Below are 27951 nucleotides of genomic sequence, written 5' to 3'. Positions count from 1 at the left end.
AGGTGCTGATTGATTTTATTATTTATCTTATTCAGCTTTATAAGATTTGAATATGTTGATATGGGAGAAGTTCTAAAAGGGGAAGAAAGGCACACCTAAGTTTAAGATAACATTTACCTTTAGCTGCTCATGAGATGAATTTATGTTTTTCTATCAGCATTATACAGTAATTTGCAAAACACAGGAAAGAATAACAAAGATACCTAAATTCTTACCATGCCGTCAACTTGGTCTTGCTACTGACAAAGGATATGGTAGCTTATGACTGTCAATAGAAGTGACTGTTAAAGTAGTGGTTATGGCAGGGTGTTCTTTGAACCTTTGAAAAGATAGTTTATTTTTTACAGTACCCTTCCTTTCTTGTTTATTTCTTGGAAGGTATACTTTTTCCTGTTTGAGGTTTGCTGGATATAAAATAATGTTATTTCTTTTCGTGTATAAATGTCAGAATTGATTCTCCTGCTTTATTTTGTGTGGGTTACATTAACGTATTGTAAAGCATGTAAAAAGTGCAGCCTTGTTTTTTTAATTCTTTCTAAGAAAGGGAGTTTCGTGCTCCAACTTTGGGATCCCTGGAGAATTGCATGAAGCTTTCCCAGATGTCTGTTCAAGGCCTTCAGCAATTTAAATCTCCTCTTCTTCAGCTCCCTCATATTGAAGAGGACAATCTTAGACGGGTTTCTAATCATAAAAAGGTATATAGTTGATTAGGTTTTGGTTCTTCAAAATAAGTGTTTGCATGTTTGTGTTAGTCTTGGTTTCATTGAATACTCTTAAGAGAATAGCTCTTGTTTCTAATACAAAGTAGATAGAAACCACTGTGTTGTTTTTGTAGTGGTGACAGACACCACTGATATAATTGTGTGGTGACACTTTTTAAAAAAAATCAAATAGTCTCTAGAAAATGTTTTTTGTTGCCAGGTTACTGTATGGCAATATGTAATAATCAAACTGGTTGTTGCATTTTAATATTCATTTAATTATTTTCTCCCCAAAGTGTCATTGTGTGCTTTCAGACAGTTTAGCTCTGTTTGAGAAAAAGGTCAAATAAAATGTTGAATTTGATGTTTTAAAATTCTAAATAAGTAATATTTTGAAAAGCATAAAATATAAAACACTTAGCTTAACATTTTTTCAAGTCATTGAAGATCTAATTAAAGTGCTCATTTTCCCCTATTAATACGTAATAGACTTATTTAGCTTATTTTTCTTTTTTTTAAAGTTCAAAATCAAAACTATCCAGGATTTGGTGAGTTTAAAAGAATCTGATCGCCGCAACTTATTGCACTTCTTAGAAGATGAGAAATATGAAGAGGTTATGGCTGTCCTTGGTAGTTTTCCATTTGTGACTATGGACATAAAATCACAAGGTAAGTGACCGTGTTTTGTCAATGAACACTGCTGCCCCTTTGAAATATTAGTGCTTATATGGTTGCTTAAGAAACAAAAAAAAATACAACTTTCCCCTCTCTAACATTACTTATAACCCACAGGTCAAGAAATTTTAATTTATTATAAAAAATAAATGATGAACATTTTTTTGAACTATATCTTGCGCTTCTCTCTCCCTACAACAATCTAGTGACACTAACCTTGCTTTTTCTCAAATAAAACATTCCATCTCCTGATCACTGGCTATCCCCTCATGCCAGAAATACCCTGTCTCCTTAGATCTGCCTCCTGGCTCCCTTCAAGTCCAAGCTAAAATCATTCCTTTTACAGGAAGTCTCTCCTGATCCCCCTTAATTCTAGTGACTTCTCTCCATTGGTTATTTCCAATTTTTCCTGCATGTAGCTTGTTGGTACGTAGTTATTTGTATATTGTCTCCCCCATTAGACCATGAACTTTTTGATAGCAGGGACTCTCTTCTACTTTTGTATCCCCAGTGCTTAGCACAGTGCCTGATACATAAGCACTTAATAAGTTTTATTGACTGACTCTATAGTGCTATCTTAGTATGATAATATGTATAAGACTTGGGTTTGGGAGAACAGTCTGTTTTATGGAACAATTTGCAAAAAAACCAGGAGGCTCCAGCACATAACTAAGTGAATTTTGTATGAATTGATTTGAAGCAAGTAAATCTGCAATGTCATGTGTCAAGAAGGATTCAGATGATGATAGGAACGTGGTGAAGTCTTCTATAGGGTAACATCTCTGAAGGCTTCATCCAGGTGCCACTCTGTTGTCAACACAGTCAGCTTGCTTGGACCTCTGCCTTATCTTTCTCTTGTTTTTCAGCCTGCACATTGATCTCTCCATGTGACTCTCCTGGCAGGGTGGAAACGACACTAAGATCCATTTCTTAACTTTGCAAAGAACAATTTAGACTTACGTAGTGATAGAGGATTTTTCATTCTCAAAGTTTAGAAATACTGCTATTGTGAGACAAAAGGAATTGTTGCTCCAAATTACATATCTTTTAAAGAAAGATAGTTTTCATTTGGTGAATTAAGATATAAACATATTGTACATTGTTCTACTATATTTTTGTGTTTACTCTCATCATATTTGTTCCTTAGGCTCAATTTTGAGGAAGAAATAAAATTATTTTCCTCAATATCCTTTATGGGCTATCGTTGTCAATATTAATAGGCATGTAGAAAGTAACATTTTAGAGCTGGAGGAGGAAGCCTTTATTTTTTATCCTTAGCACTTCAACTCACCTTACTATCAAGTATTCTAAACTCCAGCCAAACTGGACTACTTAATTTTCCTCAAATATATTTTGTGCTTTCTTGCCTCATGCCATTCCCTATCTCTACCCCTTTTTATCTTCCTCTTCACCTCCATTTGAATTCCTGCTAAATCTTCAATGCAAGGTCAAGTGCTCCTGTCTTCATGAAGGTTTCCCTGATCTTTTAATCCATACACATATGCATCTAGGCCAGGGGGACAAAGGACTAAATAATTTGACTTGGGGTATGTGCTCTGGTTAAGATTGCTTAATAGGTATTATATGCCACAGGGGTGTTGATAATAGTTGGATTTCTAGTTAGTTGAATGATGGAACTCTAAGATTATTAATTAACGGAATGAATTCAATTTCAGAGGTTCATGTAGTTGAATGTGGAAGAGAATAATGGAAAGGGATGTCAGTGTTTTATCTTGTAAGCAGTGGAGAACCACTGAAAGTTTTTTGAAAAAGAGGGCTGAAGTATGCAAAGTAGTGTTTTAGGGAAGTTAATCTAGCAATAGAATGTAGGATGTATTCACAGGATGAAAGCCTTAGAGAGGCAGAAGCAGTGGATAAATCACAACATGATTTTAGTAACTCATTGGAAATAGTGGGAAACGAAGAGGTGAAATCAAGAATGCCTTCCAACCTTCAAGTGAAGGTTATTGAGACAAGAAAAATAGGGAAACTAAGAGGTACTTGAGTTTGAAATGAAGGCAGAATATCCAGGTAGATCAGGGGTCCCCCAAAATCTGTTTTTGTATGTCCTGTGAGCTAAGAATGGTTTTTACATTTTTAAATATAATAAAACTTTATTTAAAAATGTAAAAACCATTAGTAGCTCTGTAGTTTGCTGATTCCCTCGGGTAGACAATTATTGCCTGAAGGTCAGGAGAGAAATCAAGGTTAGCATTGTAATATTATAAGTGATAATTTAAGCAGCAAGGATAGATGAAATCTTGGAAAGAGGGAGAGTAGAGCGTGAACAGAGCTGAGGACTTGAGCCATGGCTTATGCCCACATTGTTGGAGAAGAAGAAATAAGAGAGGTTACAACCAGGACACTACAGTGTCACAGAAGACAAAGTAAGTTAGTGGTCACTGTGATTATACTCTATAAGTTTATTTCCTAAGAGAATATAGTAATGCCAGGTTAATAAAAAATTATTGTATAATTTTCAGGCTATTACAGAATTGTAATTTCATATTAACTAATGTTTAAAAATCCAGTTTATTTGGTGAATACCAGAATATTAAATTCATAGGGCTTCTGCTCTGAATTGGTTTTGGTGAAATTTTATTGCTTAGGTTGACTTAGAACTAAGAACCTCATAATTTTCATTTTTTAACACTTTATTCCTTTTGTTTTACAGTATTAGATGATGAAGATAGCAATAATATCACCGTAGGATCCCTTGTCACAGTATTGGTCAAATTGACAAGGCAGACAATGGCGGTAATTATTTGTTGCTTTGCTTAATGAATCTAAAAATGTGGAATGTATTCTTTTTGGTTAGATTTATTTTAGTGGTGCTTTTACCTCAAAATCTCTGTGATTTCATTGGTGTGGATACTGTTTTCACTGATGCAAATTGTTGTACTTCATCCTTTCTTCTCTCCACCACCCCCCAGAATCTTAGTAGAGAATTTCATGAGTTGCCACGGCCCTACGTCATCTGGTGACCAACTTAATGGCAGACTTAGGGCTGTACCTGGGCCTGTACTGAAAACTTTTCCAGCTTGGTAGGATATGCCACCATTTGTGTTCCACTAATGTGTACCCTTTAAGAACCCTAAGTTTTACCTTCATCAGACAATGAGACATTAGATTTAGTCAGTTATATGTAAAAACAATTTTTAACTTTTTTTTTAACTTTTGAGTCCAAATTCTATCCCTCCTTCCCTCTGTTACCCCCTCCCTGAGATGGTAAGCAATATGATATAAGTTACACATGTGTAGTCACATAAAACATTTCTGTATTTCTCATTTTGGGTAAGAAGACTTAAACAAAAAAAAGAAAGAAAGAAAGTGAAAAGTAGTATACTTCAGTCTGTATTCAGACAATATCAGTTTTTCTCTGGAGGTGGATAGCATTTTTCATCATGAGTCCTTTGGGATTGTCTTGAATCATTATATTACTGAGGTAGCTAAGTCATTTACAACTCTTCATTGTACAGTATTGCTGTTACTGTATACAATGTTCTGGTTCTGTTCATTTCACTTTGTGTCAGTTCATGTCTTGTATCTTGAGCTTCTTTGTCACCATAGTAGAGTTTTATGATTGAATTCTTTTTTTGTTGTTATTGTTTACTCATTTTTCCCGCCTGCTTTGGACTTAATATTGAATTGGGTTGTGCTCATCTCTGAGAGTTTGTGTTGAATGTGTAGCCTGAGATTTTTTTTTTTTAAATGTCCTATTGCTTTCAGTAGAAAAAGGGGTCTGTAAGCTTTTGTGTGCTTCTCAAGTTGTGTGATCTGGGAAGAGGTCTGTTCACTACTCTCCTGGTTTGCACTCTGCAAATTCCTGACCTGGTTTGGGTCTGTTAGCTTGTAAATTGTTGAGTTTCTGTAGAGTACTGCTGTACTCAGTCATAGTTGGCTAGCTGGAAGGTTCTGCAGATTCAGAATGGCTGACTCCCCTTTGGTTTGATCTCCTGACACTGTAGTCTCATGTGTGGAATAAAGGTTAGAACTGAGTCCCATCTCTTCTCTTGGGCTCAGAGCCACACTGCTATAATTCTGGAATTTGTTCCTTGCTCCATATACAGGCATTGCTTCAACATGCTCAAGACCAGCCTCCACCCCAGTGTCAATAGGCCTCTCTTAAGCTGCCCTGGGCTGGAAAAATAACTCACTGTGACTTTTTCTTGACTTTCCTGGTCAGAATTTAGTTTGGCATGTTTTCTAGGTTGGTGGGGGTGGGGGTGGGAGTAGGAGAGGGAGGCTGTATAGGGAGAGCTAAGTGAATTGTATGGAGAAATATGGGTTGGGGGTGGGAGAAGAGGGAAGAGTATTACAGTAGCCAGTAGTGAAGATAGTTACAGAGGTCACTTAATGCTTCTTGAATCTGTTTCCTTAGACATTAGTTCTGGGCATGGAAATGGCCCATCTGCTCCCTAGTACTTGATATTTCTTGTCTAAGCAAAGTTGTGATGCTATGTGTACTCTCTTTTTCTTCAACTAGGTACAGCTGTGAAAAATTGATGTCTGTATTATTATACTATTTATTTACCTATCACAACAAATTAATTAGGTAAAGGAAAGTAGCTTTATATCCATTTTTTGTTGAGAAAAATGTTCCCAATTCCCTTTGTTCCCATTTGCAAAGAGACTTGATGTTTTGGGCACGTATTTAATGTGCTTTGATATTAATGATTGATTGATTGATTTGATCAACAATAAGTAGTATTTATTTTACTACTAAACATTAGATAAACTAGTAAAATGTGATTATGCCATTTAGTGAGCTCTTAGCATATATTATAACAAATCCCTGTATGTTCAGATTGCTGGCCCTCAGGTCTGACACTAATATGTTAGGGATACTCATTGAAGCTTAAGAGACAATTGCTACACTATCAGGCATAATTATTACCTCCCATCTAAAGAAAAACAGTATTTAGATATGGAAAGCACTTTGGATTCCTTGAAAGAAGGAGGAAAGCAAACATAAAGGACAGAGGTAATCACGAAGATAAAATTGCTAATTTCAGTTACATAAAATTGAAACGCTTTTACATGAACAAAATCAATGCAGCTAGAATAAGGGAAGCTTTTAATTGGAAAAAAAAATCTTTGCATCAGATATCTTTGATAAAAGTTTAAAATCTAAGACATATAATTAATATGAATATAGGAGACGAAGAGATGTTATCTGATAAATAAGTAGTCAAAGAATATAAACACTTATCAAAAGAGGAATTACAAACTGTTAACAGCTATATGAAATATTTTCCCCAGTCACTAATAAGAAAAATGAAAATCAAAACAACTGTTTGGTGTCACCTTACATCCAGCAAATTGGCTAAGATAAAGGATAAGAACTAATTAACCTTGTGGGGACTGCAGAAAGTCAAGCATGCTGATTTACTGTTTCTAGGGCATTAATTGGCCCAAACATTTTGGCAAATAGTAAAAATAAAAAAGGACCTGGGAAATACACCGTTAGGCATCATCCCTCATTTCCATCTCTACCCTCCTTGGAATACTGGAAAGATGAGTGGGAAAGAAAATAAATGTTTGGTAATTGAAAAAAAGTTAATTAAAAAAAGAAATTAACCTGATCAATAAAAATCTTGAAAATTGTAAAAAAAAATCAATTCAGTTCTTATTTTATGGAAATCTGCATTATGCAAATTTGACTATGTACATGAAGAGTTCTGAAAGAAATTTGCATTCCAAAAAAAGACCTATGTTAACTTTACTGTGTGCTTGCACTCATGATTTCTCTCTCTCTTTCTCTCTCTGTCACTTTCTCTCTTTTTCTCCCTCTCTCCCCTCCTGCCTCTTGGTTTTGCTCTCTGAGGCCTCCCAGATCCCCCGCAAAAAAACCAAACCAACAAACACACAAAAACCTTAAAGAAAACCCTTCAAGTGAAAGCAGAAGAACAGATTGACAGAGACTGCCATCGCTGCTGATTGAGGGCTTGGCTTGAGACCTCTAGTGTGGAGAGAGGAGACTTTTGTCCTTTCTCGCTCATCCATGTCTGTCTTCTGGCCATCCACACCTGAGTCCTGCTTGTTTGTCCCTGCATATCATCCTGGCCTTCATGTATCTACCCTCTGTGTATTCTTCTTCTTGTTTCTGACTGCTGGCCCTGGCCCTCACATGGCTGGCTCCCCCATGTTCTTACTCTTGCTCTTGCTTCTTTGTCCCAGGCCCTCACATGCCCTTAAAACCATGTCCTGACCCTCCATGGGCATGCAGACCCCTTTCTGTCTTCCTCCTTCCTTTCAACCATGTCTGTGGGCAAATCTGTGTAAAAATTGTTTTATGTAGAAATCTGCAGAACCTGTCTGCATATGTTAAAGCAGGAACTGTCTGTATACGTATGCTCAATTTGAAATCATTCTTCTGGGGGCAGCTAGGTGGTGCAGTGGATAGAGCACCGGCCCTGGATTCAGGAGGACCCGAGTTCAAATGCGGCCTCAGATACATAACACCTAACTAGCTGTGTGACCCTGGGCAAGTCACTTAATCCCTATTGCCCAACCAAAAAAAAAAAAATCATTCTTCCTAAATTAGCTTGTTTTCTTAATAGCAGTATTTTCTAATGGAAATCTGAATAGAATGAAGTTGAGATAAAAAACAAAGTAAATTCAAAAAGACTTTTCAGATTGATTGTTGTACCAAAATTTTGCTATAATTAATACTGGGGCCTGATACTCTTTTGAGTATCTTAGCCGAATTATATCACAGAGGACATTAAAGCTGTAAAAGCCGTAATTATTCCATCTCTTTGCAAACTGGTGTCTCTCTTCTCATTATGATTTAAATCCTATTGTTATGGACCCTGAATCACCTTGGTCTTCTTTAGCTGATCTGGTTAGAAAACAGTAACATTTTAAAGATGCAGTCAGTGTAATGTAATCCATTTTTATAGTGCTTTTTAATTATTATTTTCCTAAGTAAACTATTTTAAGCTCATTGTAGTTTTACATTTCAGAAAATAATGCTACTAGTACAGTTTGGTTTTATTATCTTTTCTTTGGTCTGGATCTGTGATTTCATTGTTGTAGAGAATACTTGATGAGGAAATTTGCTTCAAAAATGCAGATAAGCAATTTTTCTGAAACTTAATAGCCTTGTTAGACTCCTTTGGCAATTCACAAAGCTTGGATCACTTCTCAGCATGTTTTTCAGTGCATAAAATAAACTATAAGTATTACAAAGTATATAATTATATTGTAATGAAATGATCAAGATATAAAAAAAAAAATTCAAGTTCATGAACCATAGGTTAAGAACCTCTGCCTAAGAGAGAGTTGCCTAGGGCATTGAGAGATTAAGTAATTTGTCCAAAGTCACAGCTAGTATGTAAGAGAGCAGAGACTTAACCCAATATCTTCCTGACTCCAATATCTGGCTTTTCACACTCTCTCAAGTTTTAAAAAGGATAGAAAAATTCATGTTTTAACTCTTGGGAATTATGCTAAAATAAAATTTAAAATGGAATATTTTATATGTTCAATTAAAGACACATTAAGAATTGCAGTGAAATATGAATTAACTATTCTTTGTTACATTGTACTTTTCATTCAAGAAATTCATATTAGTGCTGCACATCTAAAAACTTCCAAGGTAAATATGATAGATTATAAGCAGTGGAGGTGTATTTTTGTAATTAGATAATGTGTTGTTGAGGGGTGAAAACACCTTTTATTGATATTGTTTTGCTGCAGAAATGCTTTGTTATTTGGTAGTAAATTGCCAATTGACTTAATGTTTTTCTTTTTCCCTTTTTTTCCCCTCAGGAAGTATTTGAAAAGGAACAGTCTATCTGTGCTGCAGAAGAGCAGCTGGCGGAAGATGGGGCAAGTTAATTAAGAACTTGGGCTTTCATGATAGCACCTGCACTAATTGGTTGAAGAAATAATCTTTTATTTGGGGAACTGATTGACTTGTTCATGTAGATTTTAGGAAGTTTAAAAAAAACATTTATTATAACCTTTTTAATCTAAAAATTTACTTATTTAACTTCCAGAACATATCCATTACCACAGTTCTCAGTTTGTGTATGTGTAGTTAAGATAATTGCATAAAATATTAATTGTAGGCATATATATTTTTTAATGTGTTACACTTTGCACTTGCCCTTTTTTGGTGTATTGTAGCAAGGTGATGCCAACAAGAATAAGACTAGAGGATGGCAGCAGAAGAGTAAAGGACCTAAGAAAACTGCTAAATCAAAAAAAAAGAAACCTTTGAAAAAAAAGGTAGCCTCTGTGCCATTGCCCCAGTCAAAGCAACAGAAGCAAAAGCAGGCAAATGGGGTTGTTGGGAGTGTAAGTATTCTCTGTGCAGTCAAACTGTCTTTTTTATTGTTCTAAGTGAATTGGGAAAAGACTCCCAATCCAAAAGTAGTAGCTGATGAACAAGTTAATAATTTTGTACCTCTCCTTCCCCCATCCTCCTACCTTTCTTTCAAAATTGGTTGCATCTGGGAGAGGGATGACACAGCATTTTGTCACAGGTTACTAAAACACACACACACACACACACACACACACACACACAGAGAAAATGATTCATTTTGTCATTACTGTAGAGTACTTAAAAATTTTTTGGAGGGGGTGGGTGGAGCCAAGATGGCCAAGGAAAAGGAATATTCTAGATGAATTCTCCCAACATTCCCCTTTAAACAACTTTAAAATAATGCATCAGATCAAATTCTAAAGTGGCATAAATAATGAAAGGTTGGGATGGGACATTTTTCCAGCCCAGGACAACTTGGGAGGGCAGAAGGGAAGGTCTCTGACACTAAGGTGGGGGCTGGAGAGGAGCTTAGTGCACTCTAGCTGTGGGACGTGGGGGAGATAGTGACAGCAACAGTAGCATTAGAAACAGGAACTCTTAATGCCCAGCAATGGTAAGGGTATTGAACACCTGGTCAGAGATTCCAGAGGAACCCTTTGCTAGTACTAGCATAGGACCAGGCAATTCCATTACCCATTACCTAGTTCTGGGTTGCAGTTCTAGGGCAGAGAGGAGTGCTTGTAGTTGCAAGAAAACAGGGATATTATGTGGGTAAGGACCAGAGTTCAGACCAAGTAAGCATGACTGCACCTCTCCCTGGATCATACCACCTTGGAAGCACTGAAAACTCACAGGCCCCCACAGAACTAGCTATAAAAACAGCAGCATGGAAAAGGCAGAAATTTGGGACAATAACCCCTCTCCATTTACTCCTCCTTTTGAGCAGAACCCAACTGTACTATAAACTTCTTAGACAAGAAATAGCTGGAAAAAATATCCCCACCCCAAAAAAACCAAAAAACCAAAAAAACTGATCATAAAAATCTGTTATGGTGACATGAAAGTTCAAGACACAAACTCAGAAGACGACATGAACGTGTCTACAAGCAAAGCCTCAAAGAAAACTACAGATTGTACACAATCCAATAAGAATTCCTACAAGAACTAAATAAGACTAAAAATAAGCAAAAAAAAAAGATTTTAAAAATCAAGTAAGAGCACTTGAGGATAAATTGGGAAAAGAAATGACTTATGCAAGAAAATTATGAAAAGAGAATTAATACTTTGGTAAAAAAAAGGGCTCAAAAAATACTTAAGAAAATAACTCCTTAAAAATCATAATTGGCCAGTTGGTAAAAGAAATATAAAACCTTTCTGAAGAAAATAATTCCTTAAAAATTAGAATTGGGCAAGTGGAAGATAATGACTCTTTGAGACATCAGGAAACAATAAGACAAAGTCAAAAGAATTAAAAAAAAAATAGAAAAAAATGTGAAATAGCTCATTGGAAAAACAGTTGGCCTGGCAAATAGATCGAGGAGAGATCATTCAAGAATTATTGTACTAGCTAAAAGCCGTGATCAAAACAAGAGCCTTGATAGCATATTTCAAGAAATTATAAAGGAAAATTGCCCAGATATCTTAGAACCAGAAGCAAAGTAGAAATAAAATTTGCCTGTCACCTGAAATAAATCCCAAAATAAAAACTCCTAGGAATATAGCAAAATTCCAGGGTTTCCAGGTAAAGGAAAAAATACTGCAGGCAGCCAGAAAGAATTAATTCAAATACTATGGAGCCATAGTCAGTATCACACAGGATTTAGCAGCTACTACTGTAAAGGAGTAGAGGGCATGTTATATAATATCCTGGAAGGCAAAGGGCTCTAGAATTACCACTAAAAATAATTCTACAGGGAGGGGAAAATGGATATTTAATGAATAGAGGACTTCCAGGCATTCCTGATGAAAAGACTAAAGCTGAATAGAAATTTTGGCATTTAAACACAAGACTCAAGTGAGAGACATAAAAAAGTTAACACGAATGAGAATTCATGAAGAACTTAACTAAGATTAAACTGTTTACACTCACTGTATGGGAAAATGATACATATAACTCCCAAAAACTTGATCATCATTATGGCAGTTAGAGGGGGTCTAATTAGACAGAGGGTATGAATGTGATTATGATGTTAGAATGCTCTCAAAAGAAAAACGGAAGGCTGAGAAAGAGGAATGTATTGGAAGAAGGGAGAAAGGAAAATTATCTCACATAAAAGAGGCATTGCAAATAAGACTTATTTTACAGTGGAGGAGAAAATGGTAGGGAGAAGACAATGCTTGAACCTTACTCTCATCTGTACTAGTTCAAAGAGGGAAGAATATATTACACAGTTGGGTATAGACTTCCCAGCAAAACAAAAATAATGTTTTTACTGTTTCATAATTAAAATTTATTAAGAAAATCACAAAACCAGCCTGCGAACTAGACTAGAAAGGGGAAAGCCTGTTTCTCTTCCTTTTAGGTCTCAGCTTCAGCTTTGGGGGTGAGGGGGAGGAGGGAGTACCTAGATACCCAATACAGCCCCAGTTTTCTGCTGTCCTAGCCAGGAACCTCCTTTCCATACCAGTGATAATCTCGGGAGCAATTCTGTTCTTCCCTAAGTAGCACCTTTACTTGTTTGTTGGAAAATGCCTTCATTGTACACAATCTCCCTGTCTTTCCCCACTCAACAACCATTACTGTGATCTCCCAGGGAGTGGGAGCAGGGGACCTCCCACCCTCCTGACAACAACTATAGTGTATTTTAAGTATAAAAATAAATTTTTTTTAAAGGATGAAAAATGTATTGCCCAATAGAATCATACTCTTTGGAGCATGGAGGCATCCCTGCATTTTAAGTCTGTTTTAGTAGAATGCAAACTCTTGCAAGTTCTACCAAATGGGAAGGGGCTTTGAATTTGGGTTTAGTGGTGAGTTTATACATCTGTCATCAGGGACTAGGCTTCACTAAGTGCAGAGAGGCTGAGTGCAGGATGATAGGTTGTCATCTCTGTGGGAGAGGTAAATACTCGAGCTAACAAAATGGTGGATCCGAGAAGTAATGAGTATGACATGCAGATAACACAAAATTAACAATGCAGAAATGTTTAATATTTTGAAATATCTGTTAGATCTTAAAACTTTTAAATAAAAATATTGTTAGCATTTCATTTTAAAGCAGACTTTAGAAAACCTTTTCCTTAAACTACTCAGACAACACTATCTCACCTAAATAATTTGCTATGTGAACTAATATTTTTCACAATTCAGTTCAATAAAACTTTGTCGAATATCTGTTATTGTTCTTGTTTTGGGGATACAAAGATAAAAAAAAAGAACCAAGCTGTGTCTTCAAGGAGTTTTCTACCTGGGGCAGTTAAGCTGGAATTCCTTAGTTGGGGTATAACATTTTTTCCCTTAGCCTTCTCTTTCCCTTTCCCAAGTAATTAAATGTTCTTCTGTGCCTTCATTTTCTTCCTAGGAGGCTGCTATAAAAGAAGAAGATGACGATGTATCTGACAAAGGCAGTGACTCTGAGGAAGAAGAAACAAATAGGGACTCCCAAAGTGAAAAAGATGACGGAAGTGACAGAGACTCTGACCGAGAACAAGATGAAAAACAAAACAAAGATGATGAAGCAGTAAGCTTTATATTATGAGCTTATTAGATTTATGAACTGTACCTCTGTTTGCTCACATTAGGAAAAAAAAATGAAAAAAATCTATATCCTTTTAATAGTATAATTATCGGGTTGTTTACTTTATAGTGAGGAATTTTTAGTCAAGGTCAGAAAGCAAGTTGGGCCACAGTCTGCTAATAGATCTTATTCTTCACTCCTTAACCCCTTCTGTAACCACTAGACCAGTATTTACCAAAGAAAAGGTCTTAGGTCTGTGGTGGTCCACTACTGTGCCTTCTCTGCTAGCAGCAGTCTGTGGAATGCAGGGACAAACTGTAGTGAAGTTTCCCAGATGACCAGAAGCAAGTTGTTTACTCGAAAGTCCTATACCTTGGAATTTTCCTTAAGTCTGTCTCCTAATTCTGATTGGGTTAGTAAGAGAAAAGCTGATACTACTTCAGAGAACAGTAGAGGACATTGAATGCATGGACAGCCTACCACAAGTAATCCACAATAAATGTTCTGTACTGAGCACACCACTATTGATTCAATATTTAACGGTTTTGTTCAAACAGAAATTAAGTGTGTATTGTGTGCAGAGCACTGGGCAAGGAAATGGGACAGTTGGAAAGCTTAGAAACATGGGACTACACATCTAGTTGGGTTATGTGACACAAATAAAATATAAAAATATATGTGATAATTTTAATTATAATGTATAGGGTTTAAGGAAGAAGAATTCATTACTCAATAAAGGGATCAGTATTTGAATTGAACATTAAAGAAATTTGTTAAACAGGCAGAATGAGACATTTTTGGTCTAGCATATAGTATAAGCAAATGCTTGTGCTTGAGGAAAGTATGTCATAGAGAGGGGATGGCAAACTTTAGCTTTTAGAATTAAGTGCATGAAGGGCAGTAGTGTTAGAAAATAAGAAAAGTATACATAGTATGCATCAGCACTTTATTTGGTAGGCATTTAAGGGATCCAGTTTAGGGTTTTGAACCAGGAATGTGCCATTACTATGTTTAGTCAGAAAATTACTAATGGATAGATCAGATGAGAGAAACAGTAAAGGCGGAAGTACCAGTTAGGAAACTATTGTAGTCACTGAGGAAAGTGGTTAGGCAGTAGGGTAGTAGAGGGGCAAGAGTGCTGGACTTGTCATCAGAAAGATGAGGGCCAATTCTGTCTCTGGCTCTTGTCTGGGATCATGGGTGAGTCATGCCCTTAGCCTGTTTCTTCATTTGTAAAATGGGGGTGATAATCATAGCTCCTTATGTAAAGCAAGTGAGATAGTACATTTAAGCTCATAAAGCTTTAAACTATAGTGAGGTTTTTGGGATACCCTATATATGTAAAACATTTTACAAACTTAGAGTGATATATAAATGTTAGCTGTTACTGAAGACTCTACAAGGGTAGTGGTAATGAAGATAGGGAGAGTGAGAAGGAGGAAGGACATAGATTTAGGATATACTCTGGATATATGCTCGATAGGACTTGGTAACTGTTTGGAAGAGTAGAGGTAAGAGGCAAGCCATATGGGAAAGAGCTCGTGCAAAGAGAAAGATTGCAGATGCATAAATGAAAGGGAATGAGAAGAGAGTTAAGGTCCTTGGAAGCAAGAGGTGATGTGATCCAAGGATATAAGTAGAGGGATTATCCTTGGCATTGAATCGTAAGGATACCTCTTTTGAGACTTCAGAGGAGAAAGGATGATACTTTGAGTTACTGGAATGCCTTCAGTGTTCTCAGTAAAGTAGGGGCTAGGTCTTCTGTTGTGGGAGTGAGAGGTGATCAGGGGCTTAAGAGAGAAGTGATTTAGCACTGGCACTACAGGGAATTTTCATTCTTCTGCATTTGAATACCTAGGTAATAATAAAAGCCCAGCTGTGAGGTTATACTTATAAATTTATAATGGCTAAAATCAGCTTGCTTTTTGTGATTTTGTCCAGACTTTGTTCATTACTAGCAGTAATGCAGTAGCAGAGAAATTGGCTGATAGAGGGTCCCAGGATTGGGAATTAGCAAGCTGGGAATACTGGAAGGTTGGGGGTGGGGTGGAGTGAGGGCTTCTTGGGTGATGACTACAACAGTGCAGCAGTGGCAGAGTGAAGAGTCAGAGCTGTATGTGTATGAAAACAAATGAAGCCATAGCACGGGAGTGACTGGAAAATTAGGAAAAGGTAAAGGGACAGGTAAGATCTATTGAGAATGGAAAAGGGTAAGTTTGATGTGATGGAGGAATATGACAGATGGAAAACTAAGGGTTATGGGTTGGTGAGTGGAATTTGAACATGCAGAAACTTGGAGCTAGTACAATTCCATGAGATATTGAAGTCCATGCCTTGTGTGAAGCTGAAGAAAGGTGATGAGGTTGAAGAATGTAGTGGTCTGGAATTAGGGGGGTTGTCTGTACACATGTTGAAATTAATAAGCTAAAAGTAGAAAGTGGGAGAAAGAGAAAGACTTGAATATATGACAGAGTTATTTAAATTGAGTGAATGACCGGGAAATCAATAGAGGATAGTAATAAAAATGGTGAGAAGATTGTCTGTTGCATACATTTTGAAAGAGAAAAGATTATTGAAGGATGTAAGGAGAAGTTGGGAGCAAGGAATATAATTGTATACAATATCCATTATGTACTAACATGAAACTATAACAGCACAACTGAAATGTGGACACACAAAAACAGAAACAGTGTTTTGCTTTAGGATTTGCAAATATGAGGTGGGGTTGTTGCTTTAATTCATAGGAAGAGGTAAAGTATATATTATGTAGGCCTCAGAGCAGAATGACTTATTTAAGAGAATATATTATGTTAGCCTCATCGCCTGATTTAACAGTAAAATGATTTGTCATTTATTTAAATAGGAGTGGCAAGAATTACAACAAAGTATACAGCGGAAGGAGAGAGCTCTGCTGGAAACCAAATCAAAGATAACACACCCTGTTTACAGTCTTTACTTTCCTGAGGTGAGTGGTACACAGACAGTAGTTTTTTTCAAGATTATAATTTTTTTCCCCCTTTCTTCAGTATTTCACAGTTTGTATGTTTTCTGTGCCTTATGCTAATGAATGTAGTCCTGATCAGTTCTGATGTAGGGACCACAGTGATTGGCTTAAAAAGGTTCACAAGTGATATCTTTTATCATTTATGTAACAATTTCACTTTGGGGCTGGGTGCTCGATTATAAAAAGAAATTATAAAACTGTGGAGGCCCATCCTTTTGAGACTGTTATCTGTGAATACCTTTTCTTGATTTTTATTTAGAGTGTGTTCCTAAATTCAGTAGGAAAAACTTTGTGAAGTATATTAAGTAACTTTTTTTTGTTGTTATTGTTAAATTCATGAGCTAGTACCTTAGATCTAATAAATGAAGCTTGGCAGGGAGGTGTTCCTCTATGAGATTTCTCAAATAGCTCCCATACTTACTTTTTCCTCACAGGATTCGGGTCCTTTCTTCATAGGCCTTTAGTGCCTTGGCCAAAATGTGAGGGTAGTCATTTCTCAGGTGAAATTCACCTGGGAGGTATGGAATTCTTAGTTTTGCTATGTGAATCTTATTTTGAAGCTGACATGTAGCCAAAATTCATTTATAGTTAATGTGTCAACAGTAGGATCAGGATACCTAATATTTTAAAATGTAAATATTTATTTAGTTATGGAGTATCTCTGTGTATTCATGAAAGCATTGACCTCCATTAATGGATCCTCCTTGAACAAAATTCCTTTAAATGAAGTTGTTCTGGGAAGGAAGTCTTGCTGAGGTTGTCACAGGGAGCAGATTTCTCAAATCTATAAAGGGGAGATGGAATCTACATCTTGAAACATGTCTCTTATCAAAAATCTGACAATGGAATATACTCTTCCCTGTACAAAATTAACATGTTAAATTAACTTTGTGTTCTTGCTCCTTCAAGTGAAGTATAATACATAAAAAGTTTGTGTTAATTTAGGGCTACTCTGGGGGTTCTGTACATAAGAGAACTCAGGTATTTTTTCCTTGGTCATCTTTAGTTTTATATGGTCATAAGTATAATGTATTTTAATATTAGGAAAATAATTGCCTTAGTTTATGTTGTCATATGTCTTAGTCATGTGGAATTTTATATGAAATACACAATTTCATATAAAATATAAAAGTGGAGGCATCTTAAGATAGTTTTTCTTTTGAAATTAGGTGATTGTTTTGAAAAGACTCTAATTTTAACCAATTGTTGGCTCTTGTAAAATAAAACTGTGATCTAATGATAATTCTTGTGATAATATAAAAATTATAATCTTTTCCTAAAAAATCAGGTTCATTTTTCAGCAAACATTTATTGAGTACTACTACATGCAAAGGACAGTCTTCAGGGAGCTTATGTTGTAGTAGGGGAGATAAACCAGGTGCATACGTGACTGTATTGCTAGGTACAATGTGGTCTGTGCCATAACAAAAGAGAGGGGGGGGGAGAGAGAGAGAGAGAGAGTGTGTGTCTGTGTCTGTGTCTGTGTGTATGGGGGGGGTGCAGTTTACATTCTACTGGAATTGAGAGAAGAACATGTGCTTCCTGTTGGGGGAAGAATCAAGAATACTTAATGAAAGGTAGCATTTTTGCTGAGCTTTGAAGGATGGGGAGGATTTAAACAGATACAGGTAGTGGGAGAATATTCCAGGTACTTGGGTCATTCTGGATAGCTGAAGATTTGCACCATTAAACAGAAAACTTAAAAAAATAAGACCAAAAACCTTTAATCATTTTAGAGGGAAAAACTGTTATCTTGTTCCTTATTTTTTTTTTATTGTTCCTTATTTTTAAACAGAGGATACTGAACTTTAAACTTTTCTTGATGATTGAAGTTCATTATGAATATCGGTTATTGAACTGTTTTATAACACATTGATTCCCTTAGAACCCATTGAGCTTTATCCAGCTGTTTGCTGCTGTTCTTTAGGACACTTGATGACAGCACTTTTCACGTTGTGTCTACATATCCCACCTTGCTGTCAACTGGGACTTCTTACTGCTAAGTCTGTACCTTCCTGTAGCAAGTTCCTTTTCCTCTGCTTTGGGTTAAAAAACCAGGCAGTTAAAAACTTGTTAGATTGGTGTGTAGAGTAAGAGCAACCACGGTATCGGTGAGCAGACCCTCCTGTGAATGTACTCTTTTTCCACCCCTCCCTAGACATTGCCAATCCTACCCCCCCCCCCCCTTCCCAGCAGCTAGTAGTGCCTTCTCCTCTGAGATTACCTCCCATCTACTTTGTATGTACTCACTTATCATATGCCCGGTAATTTAAGTGTTGTCTTTCCTACTATAACGTGAGCTCCTTGAGAGTGGGCATTGTATTGGCCTTTCTTTGTATCCCTAGTGCTCACTTAGCGTAGTGCCTGGCACATAGTTAAGTGCTTAGTAAATACTTCTTTAATTGGTTACATATTTTGACTGCTTAGAGTCTGTTTGGTTTACTTTTTGATTCTTGGTTCTCTGATAAATGAGCTTTCCAGATAAGGGAACTATTATCTTTTATACTTTTTCTTTTACACATATTTGCCAATCATCTGATTATGATATAAATTTTCTAATATTAGTTCTAAATTCACCCAGTTAAGTTGATTTTGAAATTTTTATTGATGCTTTTTGTTTTTAGTGTTGTAGTCCTTTTCTTCCCACTTTCTCCTACTTCCATACGACCCTCCCCTTTAATGTAAAGCTGTTGTGTTTTTTCCTAATAATTTATGGGACTTTTTCTTCTTCCCCTCCATAGGAAAAACAAGAGTGGTGGTGGCTTTATATTGCAGATAGGAAGGAACAAACATTGATATCTATGCCATACCATGTGTGCACGTTAAAAGATATGGAAGAGGTAATTAATTGCGTAATACCATTTCAATATTTGTCACATATGTATGTATATAGTAGCACTGTTCCTTTTCTTTCTGACCTTAAAATTTTATGTTTATTTCCCTTGCACACTCCACCAAATCGTTTTTTCTCTAGAATATCTTTCGGTTTTTCCATGGAAGCAAAATCTTTTGCCTTCAGTTAAGATTTGTATATGATAGATTATCAGAGTTTAATGGTGAGACAATCTTTTTAACACTTGCTTTTCAAAATTTTTGCAGTTTGGATATTTTAATGCTAAATAAAATAAAAGTTTATGTATTTCTCCTTTTCAGGAATTGCGTTGTGTACAAATTTTACAGGGTTTCCCCCCCACTAATCTGTTGCTCAATATTTAAGCATTCTATTTAAAAAATAAATGTTTTTTCCCTCTTTGAACTACTTAAGAATAGAATCTGAGAAAATAAACAAGAAATATTTTTGTAGTGACATTGTTATGTTTGATACATTGATACATTTATCTTGACTAATGGACATTTGTAGCAAACAATATTTTGTCTTAGGATATTTAGGGATATAATTGCTTTCCACTTCCTCTACAGTCTGCTTTCTTATAACTATCAAAGGCTGGTTTTGACTCCATTTCCCAGCACTTGGTCCACTGTGTCATCTAGTAGTCTAGGTTCCCCATGAAGTAGACCTGGGTTAGACATAAAGAGTTTGGTGCATTGGACTCTCGGGGTCATAGGTCAGGGCTAGAGGGGACCTTACAGATCATTTAGTGCAAGTTCTCTTCTTTACCCCCTCCTTTTTTTTTTTTTTAAACAGACAAGGACAATACATTTTTTGCCTGCCAGATTTTTTTTTTTTCTTTTTTTTGCTAGGCAATCCGGGTTAAGTGACTTGCCCAGTGTCACACAGCTAGTAAGTGTTGTGTATTTTTTTGGTGTGTGTCTGAGACCGGATTTCAACTCAGGTCCTCCTGACTCCAAGGCCAGAGCTCAAGGCCGGAGCTCTATCCATTGTGCCACTTAGCTGCCCCAGCCTGCCAGATTTTTATATTATACAACAGAGGTTTTTATCTTTCCACTTTAGTATGTCTGCTCCAAATCTCTCTTCTAATTACCTTCTTTCCTATTTTGCAAACAAACTTATCCCAATTACTTTTAACCATTTTCTGTTTGAGAGTTTAATAAGTGTGTCTTCGTTGTCCAGAACCTGCTTTACATTAATAATGGGAGAGGTTCTTTTATCTTTATTTTGGTATAGTGCCCTGATTAATATGCCCTTTACCTCCATGTATCATAATTTGAAAGCATTTCCAAGGGTTCTTCCTAGTGCTTTAATTTGAACGAAATGTACATAATGTTGTTGTAATGTTTGATGCCCAAAGCACACTTGTAGAGAAAGATGTTAATCTCTTACCATCCTTCCCTCCTCCAGGAAACTTGAAATGATTAGAAATAGTGAATAGCAAATCCTACTGCATCTTACCAATGCATACATTGGTATACCATTATTTTATTACTAAGAACCTTACTAATTAAATAGCATGGCTGCAAAAAAAAAAGTATCTCTGCATGCATTTGTCTTTAGTCTTCCCATTTCACATATCCTCATGGAATTTGTTCTAGCTGTGTTGTATTGTTGCTTCTCATATCAGTGAAAATCTGCTATCAGAAGGATGTCTTTTTTAAATTGTCTATTATTAATTTCAACATTCCACTCTATAAGAACTTTCAAAGTGTCATTGCCTTTTATAAATATAAGGGCATACCAAGGCTGTCTTCTTTGCTTTGCTGAGACTGCCTGCTTGTTCCACAGAAACTCTTGGACCCCTTTGATGAAGAATAGTATAAAGGTCCAAATCAAGGTTGCATAGGCATATCTTCATAAAGACTGAGGCTTTAAAACAACCAAAGCATCTTTTACATTGTCTTGGATGACTAGCAGGTAGGGTTATACTGGGTTCAACTGCTTTTGGAAACAGTAGCTTGCTTGCTGTTGCTAGGCAGCTTAGGTCATTCTAGTGCTGAACGGTTTTCAAAGCCCTGGGTTTATGTTGATTAATTTCCAGTTTACCTTAATTTCATTAGTTTCTTATTTGTCCTTACTTTAGTATGGTAGCTTATCACTTTACCTTTTCCCCTTGTTTTCTGAACTGTCAGTGTTTTCCTTTCCTTCTTGAGTTTGCCCCCCCTACTTTGCTTTGTTATACTAGATCTGTCCTAAACAACATGCTTAAAAAACAGTATGTCCTCAAATTCCATATTGAAGTGGCATAATTTATAAACAGTTTCAGCACTCATAGAAAAATACCCCACTAACTTTTAAAAATTAGCTTTATGAACAAGGATAAATTAAGGAATAGTAGAAAATTAGTCTTATTTTGAATTTCATGTATTCTTCATGATCTCTGGGTCTTTAAGAAAATGATTGAAAAGTCTGATTCCATTGGTGACTTAACTAAGTTCATCAGATCACAGATTGCATGCTACTTCCTAGGATAATGTTCTACACTCACAAGTACACTGATTTCTTTTTAAATTCATTTCCAGCCAGCACTGGCACAGATCTATGACATTTTAAGGTCTAAACATAGTAGTTAATCTTGTAAATGCCAATTATTTCACATTCCCAATAAGCACATTACGTTCAGTAAGTACCTGTGTTATTCACTTGAAGTAAATCTTTGTGCTCATTTACCAGTTTTAAATTTCATAGTAATTACACTTTATCATAAAGAATAGCATTATATTAAATAAAGAGGGGGCATATTTCCATCTTTACTAATATTAATCAGGTATACTTCCACTGTTGATGTCGCCAAACAATTGAATTTCAGAATCGTGGATTCTTTTAGTTAGAATTAACAAAACTTTATTTGGGATAGCCTTTTTAAAAAGCCCCAAATGCCTAAGTTAATTTCTTATATATGTATATATATATATATATATATATATATATATATATATATATGATATACCAGTGTAGAATTCAGATTGACAAAAGCTTACAAATTATGATAACATTTGTCAGATTTTCTCTGACATTGGGTCAGATACTTGTGTGATGTTCACATGTGTGTATTTTTATTAAAAATTTACACAATTTATAATAAAGATAATAATAAAAATATTTTAAACTTTATCTTCCTCTAGTTATTAGAGTTGAACATTATAATAGTTACCCTGGCCAGAAGCAAAAGTGACATGCAGATTTGCATTGTTGCAACCAAATCAATTTAATAATAAATAATGAAGGTCCAGTTTAAAAATATCCTTGTTTTTTCCCCACATGAGCTTTATGTTTTGCTTATTCATACTTCAGATGCTCTCTGCTATTGTTTTCATGTCCAGCAAAGCCTTAACTTTTGTTTTAAATTTTAAAATGAATAAAGCAATTTAATTCTACATTTACCAGTGTACTATTAAATAAATTTCATAGACTAGATTCACCTGGATATATTGATGTCACACATTTAAATAGTAGAAATATATTGCCAAAATGGAATAGGCAAGCTACCATGCCCTGACCTTAATTTAAAAAAAAAAAATCAAAACACCTGATAAAAGCAACCTTTTTTTGTGGGACCAAATGACAATAGGTAAAAATATGTCCAGATGAAAATAGGATCCTTTTCCTTGCCTTGGCCAAGATTTCTCTGCCATCCTGTAATTTGAACAGGAGGAGCATCTAAGGAAATTTTTACCTTTTTACTTTATTTTTAAATCCTGGTACAACCCTATGGTCTTTGGAATCTTTTTTTTTAGCAATATGTTAATATTCACTAATTTTAGGAAGCCATGAGAAGCTAGTTGTGGTTACGCTGATATAATGATAGAACTATTTCTCTGTATGGCCACAATGATATGTGGTAGAATAGTTTATATAGCAGATCACTTGGCTTTGAAACTCCAGAAAGGAGTTAAAAGGCAGAAGTTTACTCAAGCTAAGATTGTATGTAAGGGAGTCATTGTTCCTTTTCTCTGACCCCTATCCATTAACTCCTCTGTCTTTCTAGCTTATGACTTTCTTATTCTACGTGTTTCTAAATGGTTTATATAGTAAAAATTTACATTATCCCTGCATATATCCATTAGGTAAAATGGCTATTTTCTTGACTGCCAGAAAAGGCCCTACCTAACCCTGTCAATGAGCCATTTAGAAGTAAGAAAAGGAAAAAGTGTCTCCATTTTCTTTACCCACTCAGCCAATATTGTGATTAGCTTCCACACACACTATTGTGATTTCTGTAAATTTGGTTATACCAAATAATAAATTTTTCAGAGACCTTTCAAAGTCTTGGATTCATCTTCAAAATTCCTCTTAAATGAAAGCTCTTATTTTGAAAATGCCAACATATAACTTGGATTCCTTGTAGCAATTTCTCTCTTGCATTAAAAATCATGGGAATACAAATAAATGGTCTCAGTTTCCCTGGGTTGGTTTCTTTGTGGTTTATGTGTTATTTTGTATTGAGAAGCAATGAAGGGAGTATTGGACTTAATCAAGAAAGACATCTTCACATATTGTCTCCATCACTGACTTGACTGTGTGTCAATGAACAAGTTATTTAACCTCTCTCTCTTCCTATTTCCTCAACTGTAAAATTGGGTTTAATAATACCTGTAGTACCTACCTTTAAAGAGTTGTTATGAAGCTCATGTGATCTTGCATTTAAGAATTTTATTTTGTAAACCGTATAGCACTAGAGAAACAGCAACTGTTAGGCTTAATTTAACATTTGTAAGAGCCAAGAATCATCTCTCTGAAGTTAGCAAATTTGTCTTTATCTTTCAGGTAGAACTGAAGTTCCCTGCTCCAGGAAAACCCGGAAATTATCAGTATACAGTATATCTAAGATCAGATTCCTATATGGGTTTGGACCAGATTAAGCCATTGAAGGTAGGAATTAAAGACCATTCAATAAATGTATTACCTGTTTCTTGATTTGAATAATTATTTGATTAAACTATCTTTAGTTTGTAGAAGTAAATAATAGGTTAGGAAAGAGTTCATCAGATGTTTTTATGTGTGGATTGTATTATGGGCTGGTGTGTTTTTAAGAATAAAATACTTCTTTTGAAGTTTAATATTAAGATCTGTAACAGTTTAGAAGTTTGAATTGACAAGCCAACTGAAAACCCTCTGAAACAGCAGTATGAAAGCACTTTGAGAAAAGTTAATGAAAACCTTAGGTTGTATTAACAGAAGTATAGTGACTAGAGTGAAGTTATGTTGTGCTTTGTACTGATTTGACCACACCTGCTGTGTTATATTCAGTTCTGAGTGTCATACTTGCACAGCAGTAGTGACAAATTGGAAGATGTCCAGAAGAAAGTAACTAGAACAAAGTGAAAGTTCTCAAAGCCATGCCATGTGAGGAAGACCTTAAAGAATTGGGAATGCTTAGTCTAGAGAAGAGAATACTTGGGAGGGGGGGTGTGATGGAGTTAGGTTTGGTGATGACAGTTATCTAGCTGTCTTAAAGTATTTGGAGGACTATCATGTGAAAGAGTATTTAGCTTTATTCTGCTCCAGAGAGCAAAACTAGTTCCAGTGAGTTAAAATTACAAGGAGATAAATTTTATTTCAATTAAAAATTTTTTTTTTCTAAGTTGCCTAGAAGTGGAATGGGATATAAAATAATTCCCTGTTGATGGAATTGTTCGAGTAGAGGTTGGATGGTTACCTGAAGGGAATATTGTAGAATGAATACCTGCTGGAGGGGGAGGTAGGACCTGAGGACAGATTAATCATACCTTTAGAAAAGTTTATTCTTTGCTCCTGCATAAACTACTTTTGATGACCTCATCTTAGGAGTTTGACATTCTGAAGTTTCCTTTCTCTAATGAAGAACATTGCAACCCACTCATCTGAAGTACATGCCCACTAGGGTTCAGTTTATTGCTGGAGCTGCCCATTTGCTGCAGAAGTCATTCTAATTTATAATGCAGCAGTGACTTCTAAACTATTAGAAGGCATAGGACTGGTTGGGTATTCAAGGCAAAGAGGGGTGGACACTAAAAGATCATTTTACTTTGCCTGCCATTTGTGTGCCACAGGAAGACAAGACAGTATTTATAAAAATGTACTCAAAAGGTACTGAAAAATAAATGCAGTCATTGTGTATGTCCTGGGGAAAAGGTGTGCAAAGTCTTCTTCAGCCTTCTGATACACATCCAAATTTAGACTGTGGCTGAGATACGAAGGAAAATCAAAAATTCAAAGCTAAGTGTTCTTTGGAGAAATGATGGCTTATGGTCATATTTCTGGTATATATTAGAGCTAAGATTGTAACCCAGGTCTTCTGACTTTCTATTTGCTCTATGTAAGGAACAAATGAAATAATATATATCAAGTGCTTTGTAAGCTATAAAATACTGTCTGTAAGCATCAGTTATCATTTGCTATTAATAAAAATGATAATTTCAACACTCAAACTTTGTTTTGCAGTTGGAAGTTCATGAAGCTAAGCCGGTGCCAGAAAATCACCCACAGTGGGATACAACAATAGAGGGAGATGAAGACCAGGAAGATAGTGAGGGCTTTGAAGATAGTTTTGAAGAAGAAGAAGAGGAAGAAGATGATGATGACTAAACAATACTCTGAACTGACTACACTATTTGCACACATTTTCAAACTTTTTGCTGTTATGATGGAACTGTGCAGTAAAACAGAAACATAGTGCAGAAGTGTTGTTGAGGAGAGTTGTTTAGTTTCTTTGCCCAGTATGAGTGCATTATGTAACTTGCCCGTGGAGGTCTAGCAATATTTTGCCATGGGTACAACCTGGAAGTTGCTTGTGGCTTATTTAAGCCTTTTAACTGTGGGATGGTGCATTTATTTCAATGATAATAAATCTTTTTTATTATAACTGTCCAAAAGTGTGGGCTATGTATCGTCTGATCAGTCTATGGTCCCAATAAAAGAAAAGAAGTACCATGAAAAAAATCTCAATGAGTAACTTTCTGCAGTCAACTTTATTTTTTAGAAAAGTAAACATCTTTTAGGTACCATCTGCACGAGTTATAATCTTGGTAAACTGTTACTCATTTTCTCATTATTTTTCACTGATAGGAGAATGTTATAACAACTCCATTAATAGCTTTAAATCTCTTGTTTTTACTTGTTCTGGTCATCAGTTCATGTCCTGTTCTTAGGAAGCACATTCCACATAGCATAGAGGGCTACATTTTGGGATTTGCCTTTTCTTAATTGCCCAAGATACTCATACAAATTACAAAAAATTATTGACTATGTCATAAAATGCTCTTAATGGCTTAAAACATTTTTAAGCCTCTATTTCAGCAAATCATTGCAAGATCTAATCTTTTTGATAAGCTGTTTGTCTAAAAATGACTATGGGACCACATGTTATCTGATGTTGGTGGCTTACCTATTATTATACCTTTTGTCAAAGGTACAGTATAAAAGCTGAAAGACATTCTTAGCTTTTAATCTACCTGACTCTGTCAGAAATCTTTTAAGGAGAAAACACAACATGCAAAGGAGGTATCTTTTGTATTCATTTTGAACTCCTATCAATAAACCAGACATTTGACTCAGTTTGCATTTGTAATGGTGTTTATCTTTTTTACCCCTAGGAACAGTTTATACATAGGGGGAGTACATACTTTTATTTTTCCAATTAAGTATTTGTTTACAACATTGTACAAAAATGCTAAAGTTTTTGGTATTTCTGTACAGTATAAGAAAAAAAAAGCTAACATGGGCTGGTATTATCCTTCATCTATCTCTGGTCTCCAGGCACAATACAACCTGCAAAGATAATAGTTTTTAGTGGTTACAAAATGTAGAGATTAATACATATCAACCACAGTGGTAAGATAAATATTTTTAGTACTAGATATTGAGGAACCATAAATCTGCAATACTAAACAAGATTTGATTTTGACATTTGGTCATATAGGGGAATTGTAATCCTGTTTTATCAAGAACATCTACGGGACAGAATTGAGTATTTCTGACCTTGTTTACTACAGAAGGTTGCCACTTTACATGCAAAATTACATGGTATTTTCTTGTTTATTGCAGTAGTTGGAAATAAAATTTGGAAGTGACCTAAATATGAATTGGGGTGTTTTTTGGTTTTAAATTCAGACTTTAACATTTCATACCAAATTAGTCAAAGAAAGAAAATGTTTTGTTTCTTCTTACTTTTTAACACTGTTTACAAACAATTTCTTGGCAATTGACAAGTTGTGTTGCCTTGAGTTTGCTTTGTACTGTACTTAATTCTCTAAAGTAGAAGATGTACATAATTTTAGGACTAATTTTTCTCTACATTCAGAGTATACAATAGGCAACTGCTATTTAAGCTCATCTTTGGAAAAAGTTGGCCCTAAGTCAATGAAATTTTTAGTTAGTGGTACACAGAATAATGTGTAGGGTTTTATTTTGAAGTAGACAAAATTAAATAGGTTGTTTGGGAAACCTGAGAGATAACTAGGGACTTTTTAGAAGGAATTTCTCACGCTATTTCTCCAAAAAATAATGAACAAGTACAAAAAATTTCTAGAGGGAATGCTTAAGAAAGATGCATTATATTTCAAACATCTCTTTCTCTCTTTTTCTCCCTCTCTCCATATTAAAGGATTTTTAAAATTCACCTTAAATAATCTAATTCTACTTAATACAGGAATTTACCTTTTTTGACTAGAAACTGTTTTATAGTTTCATAAATCTTGACTTATTTAATACTTGAATAACTCGAGGACAATATTAAATTTAGATGCTTAGGACAGTAAGTGATTTTTGAGGTCATTTAGTTC

At 35.4% G+C, this 27951-nt stretch overlaps 1 protein-coding gene across 1 annotated transcript; it reads left to right on the top strand.

Moving 5' to 3' along the window:
* The first annotated feature begins 543 nt into the window (after positions 1 to 543).
* On the top strand, positions 544 to 27246 carry SEC63 (SEC63 homolog, protein translocation regulator). The gene is made up of 10 exons (XM_027855538.1): positions 544 to 695; positions 1223 to 1370; positions 4051 to 4133; positions 9153 to 9212; positions 9513 to 9683; positions 13176 to 13334; positions 16195 to 16296; positions 19077 to 19175; positions 23957 to 24061; positions 25613 to 27246. Exons 1-10 carry the CDS (start codon positions 585 to 587, stop codon positions 25754 to 25756), a joined length of 1182 nt encoding a protein of 393 aa, XP_027711339.1. The 5' UTR covers positions 544 to 584; the 3' UTR covers positions 25757 to 27246.
* Positions 27247 to 27951: the final 705 nt, after the last annotated feature.

The sequence above is a fragment of the Vombatus ursinus genome, unplaced genomic scaffold (genome assembly GCF_900497805.2).
Source record: "Vombatus ursinus unplaced genomic scaffold, bare-nosed wombat genome assembly UNPS02000582.1, whole genome shotgun sequence".
NCBI lineage: Eukaryota > Metazoa > Chordata > Mammalia > Diprotodontia > Vombatidae > Vombatus > Vombatus ursinus.
The sequence above is the reverse complement of the archived record's forward strand: the minus strand, read 5'-3'. Positions and strand labels throughout refer to the sequence as shown.

What these genes read in the sequence shown, in the direction of transcription:
- SEC63 (XM_027855538.1), top strand. Translation starts at nt 585, where the DNA reads ATGAAGCTTTCCCAGATGTCTGTTCAAGGCCTTCAGCAATTTAAATCT. An exon ending in TATGGACATAAAATCACAAG is followed by an intron (nt 1,371 to 4,050) that starts GTAAGTGACCGT and finishes TTTGTTTTACAG; the next exon opens with TATTAGATGATGAAGATAGC. An exon ending in ACAGTCTTTACTTTCCTGAG is followed by an intron (nt 16,297 to 19,076) that starts GTGAGTGGTACA and finishes TCCCCTCCATAG; the next exon opens with GAAAAACAAGAGTGGTGGTG.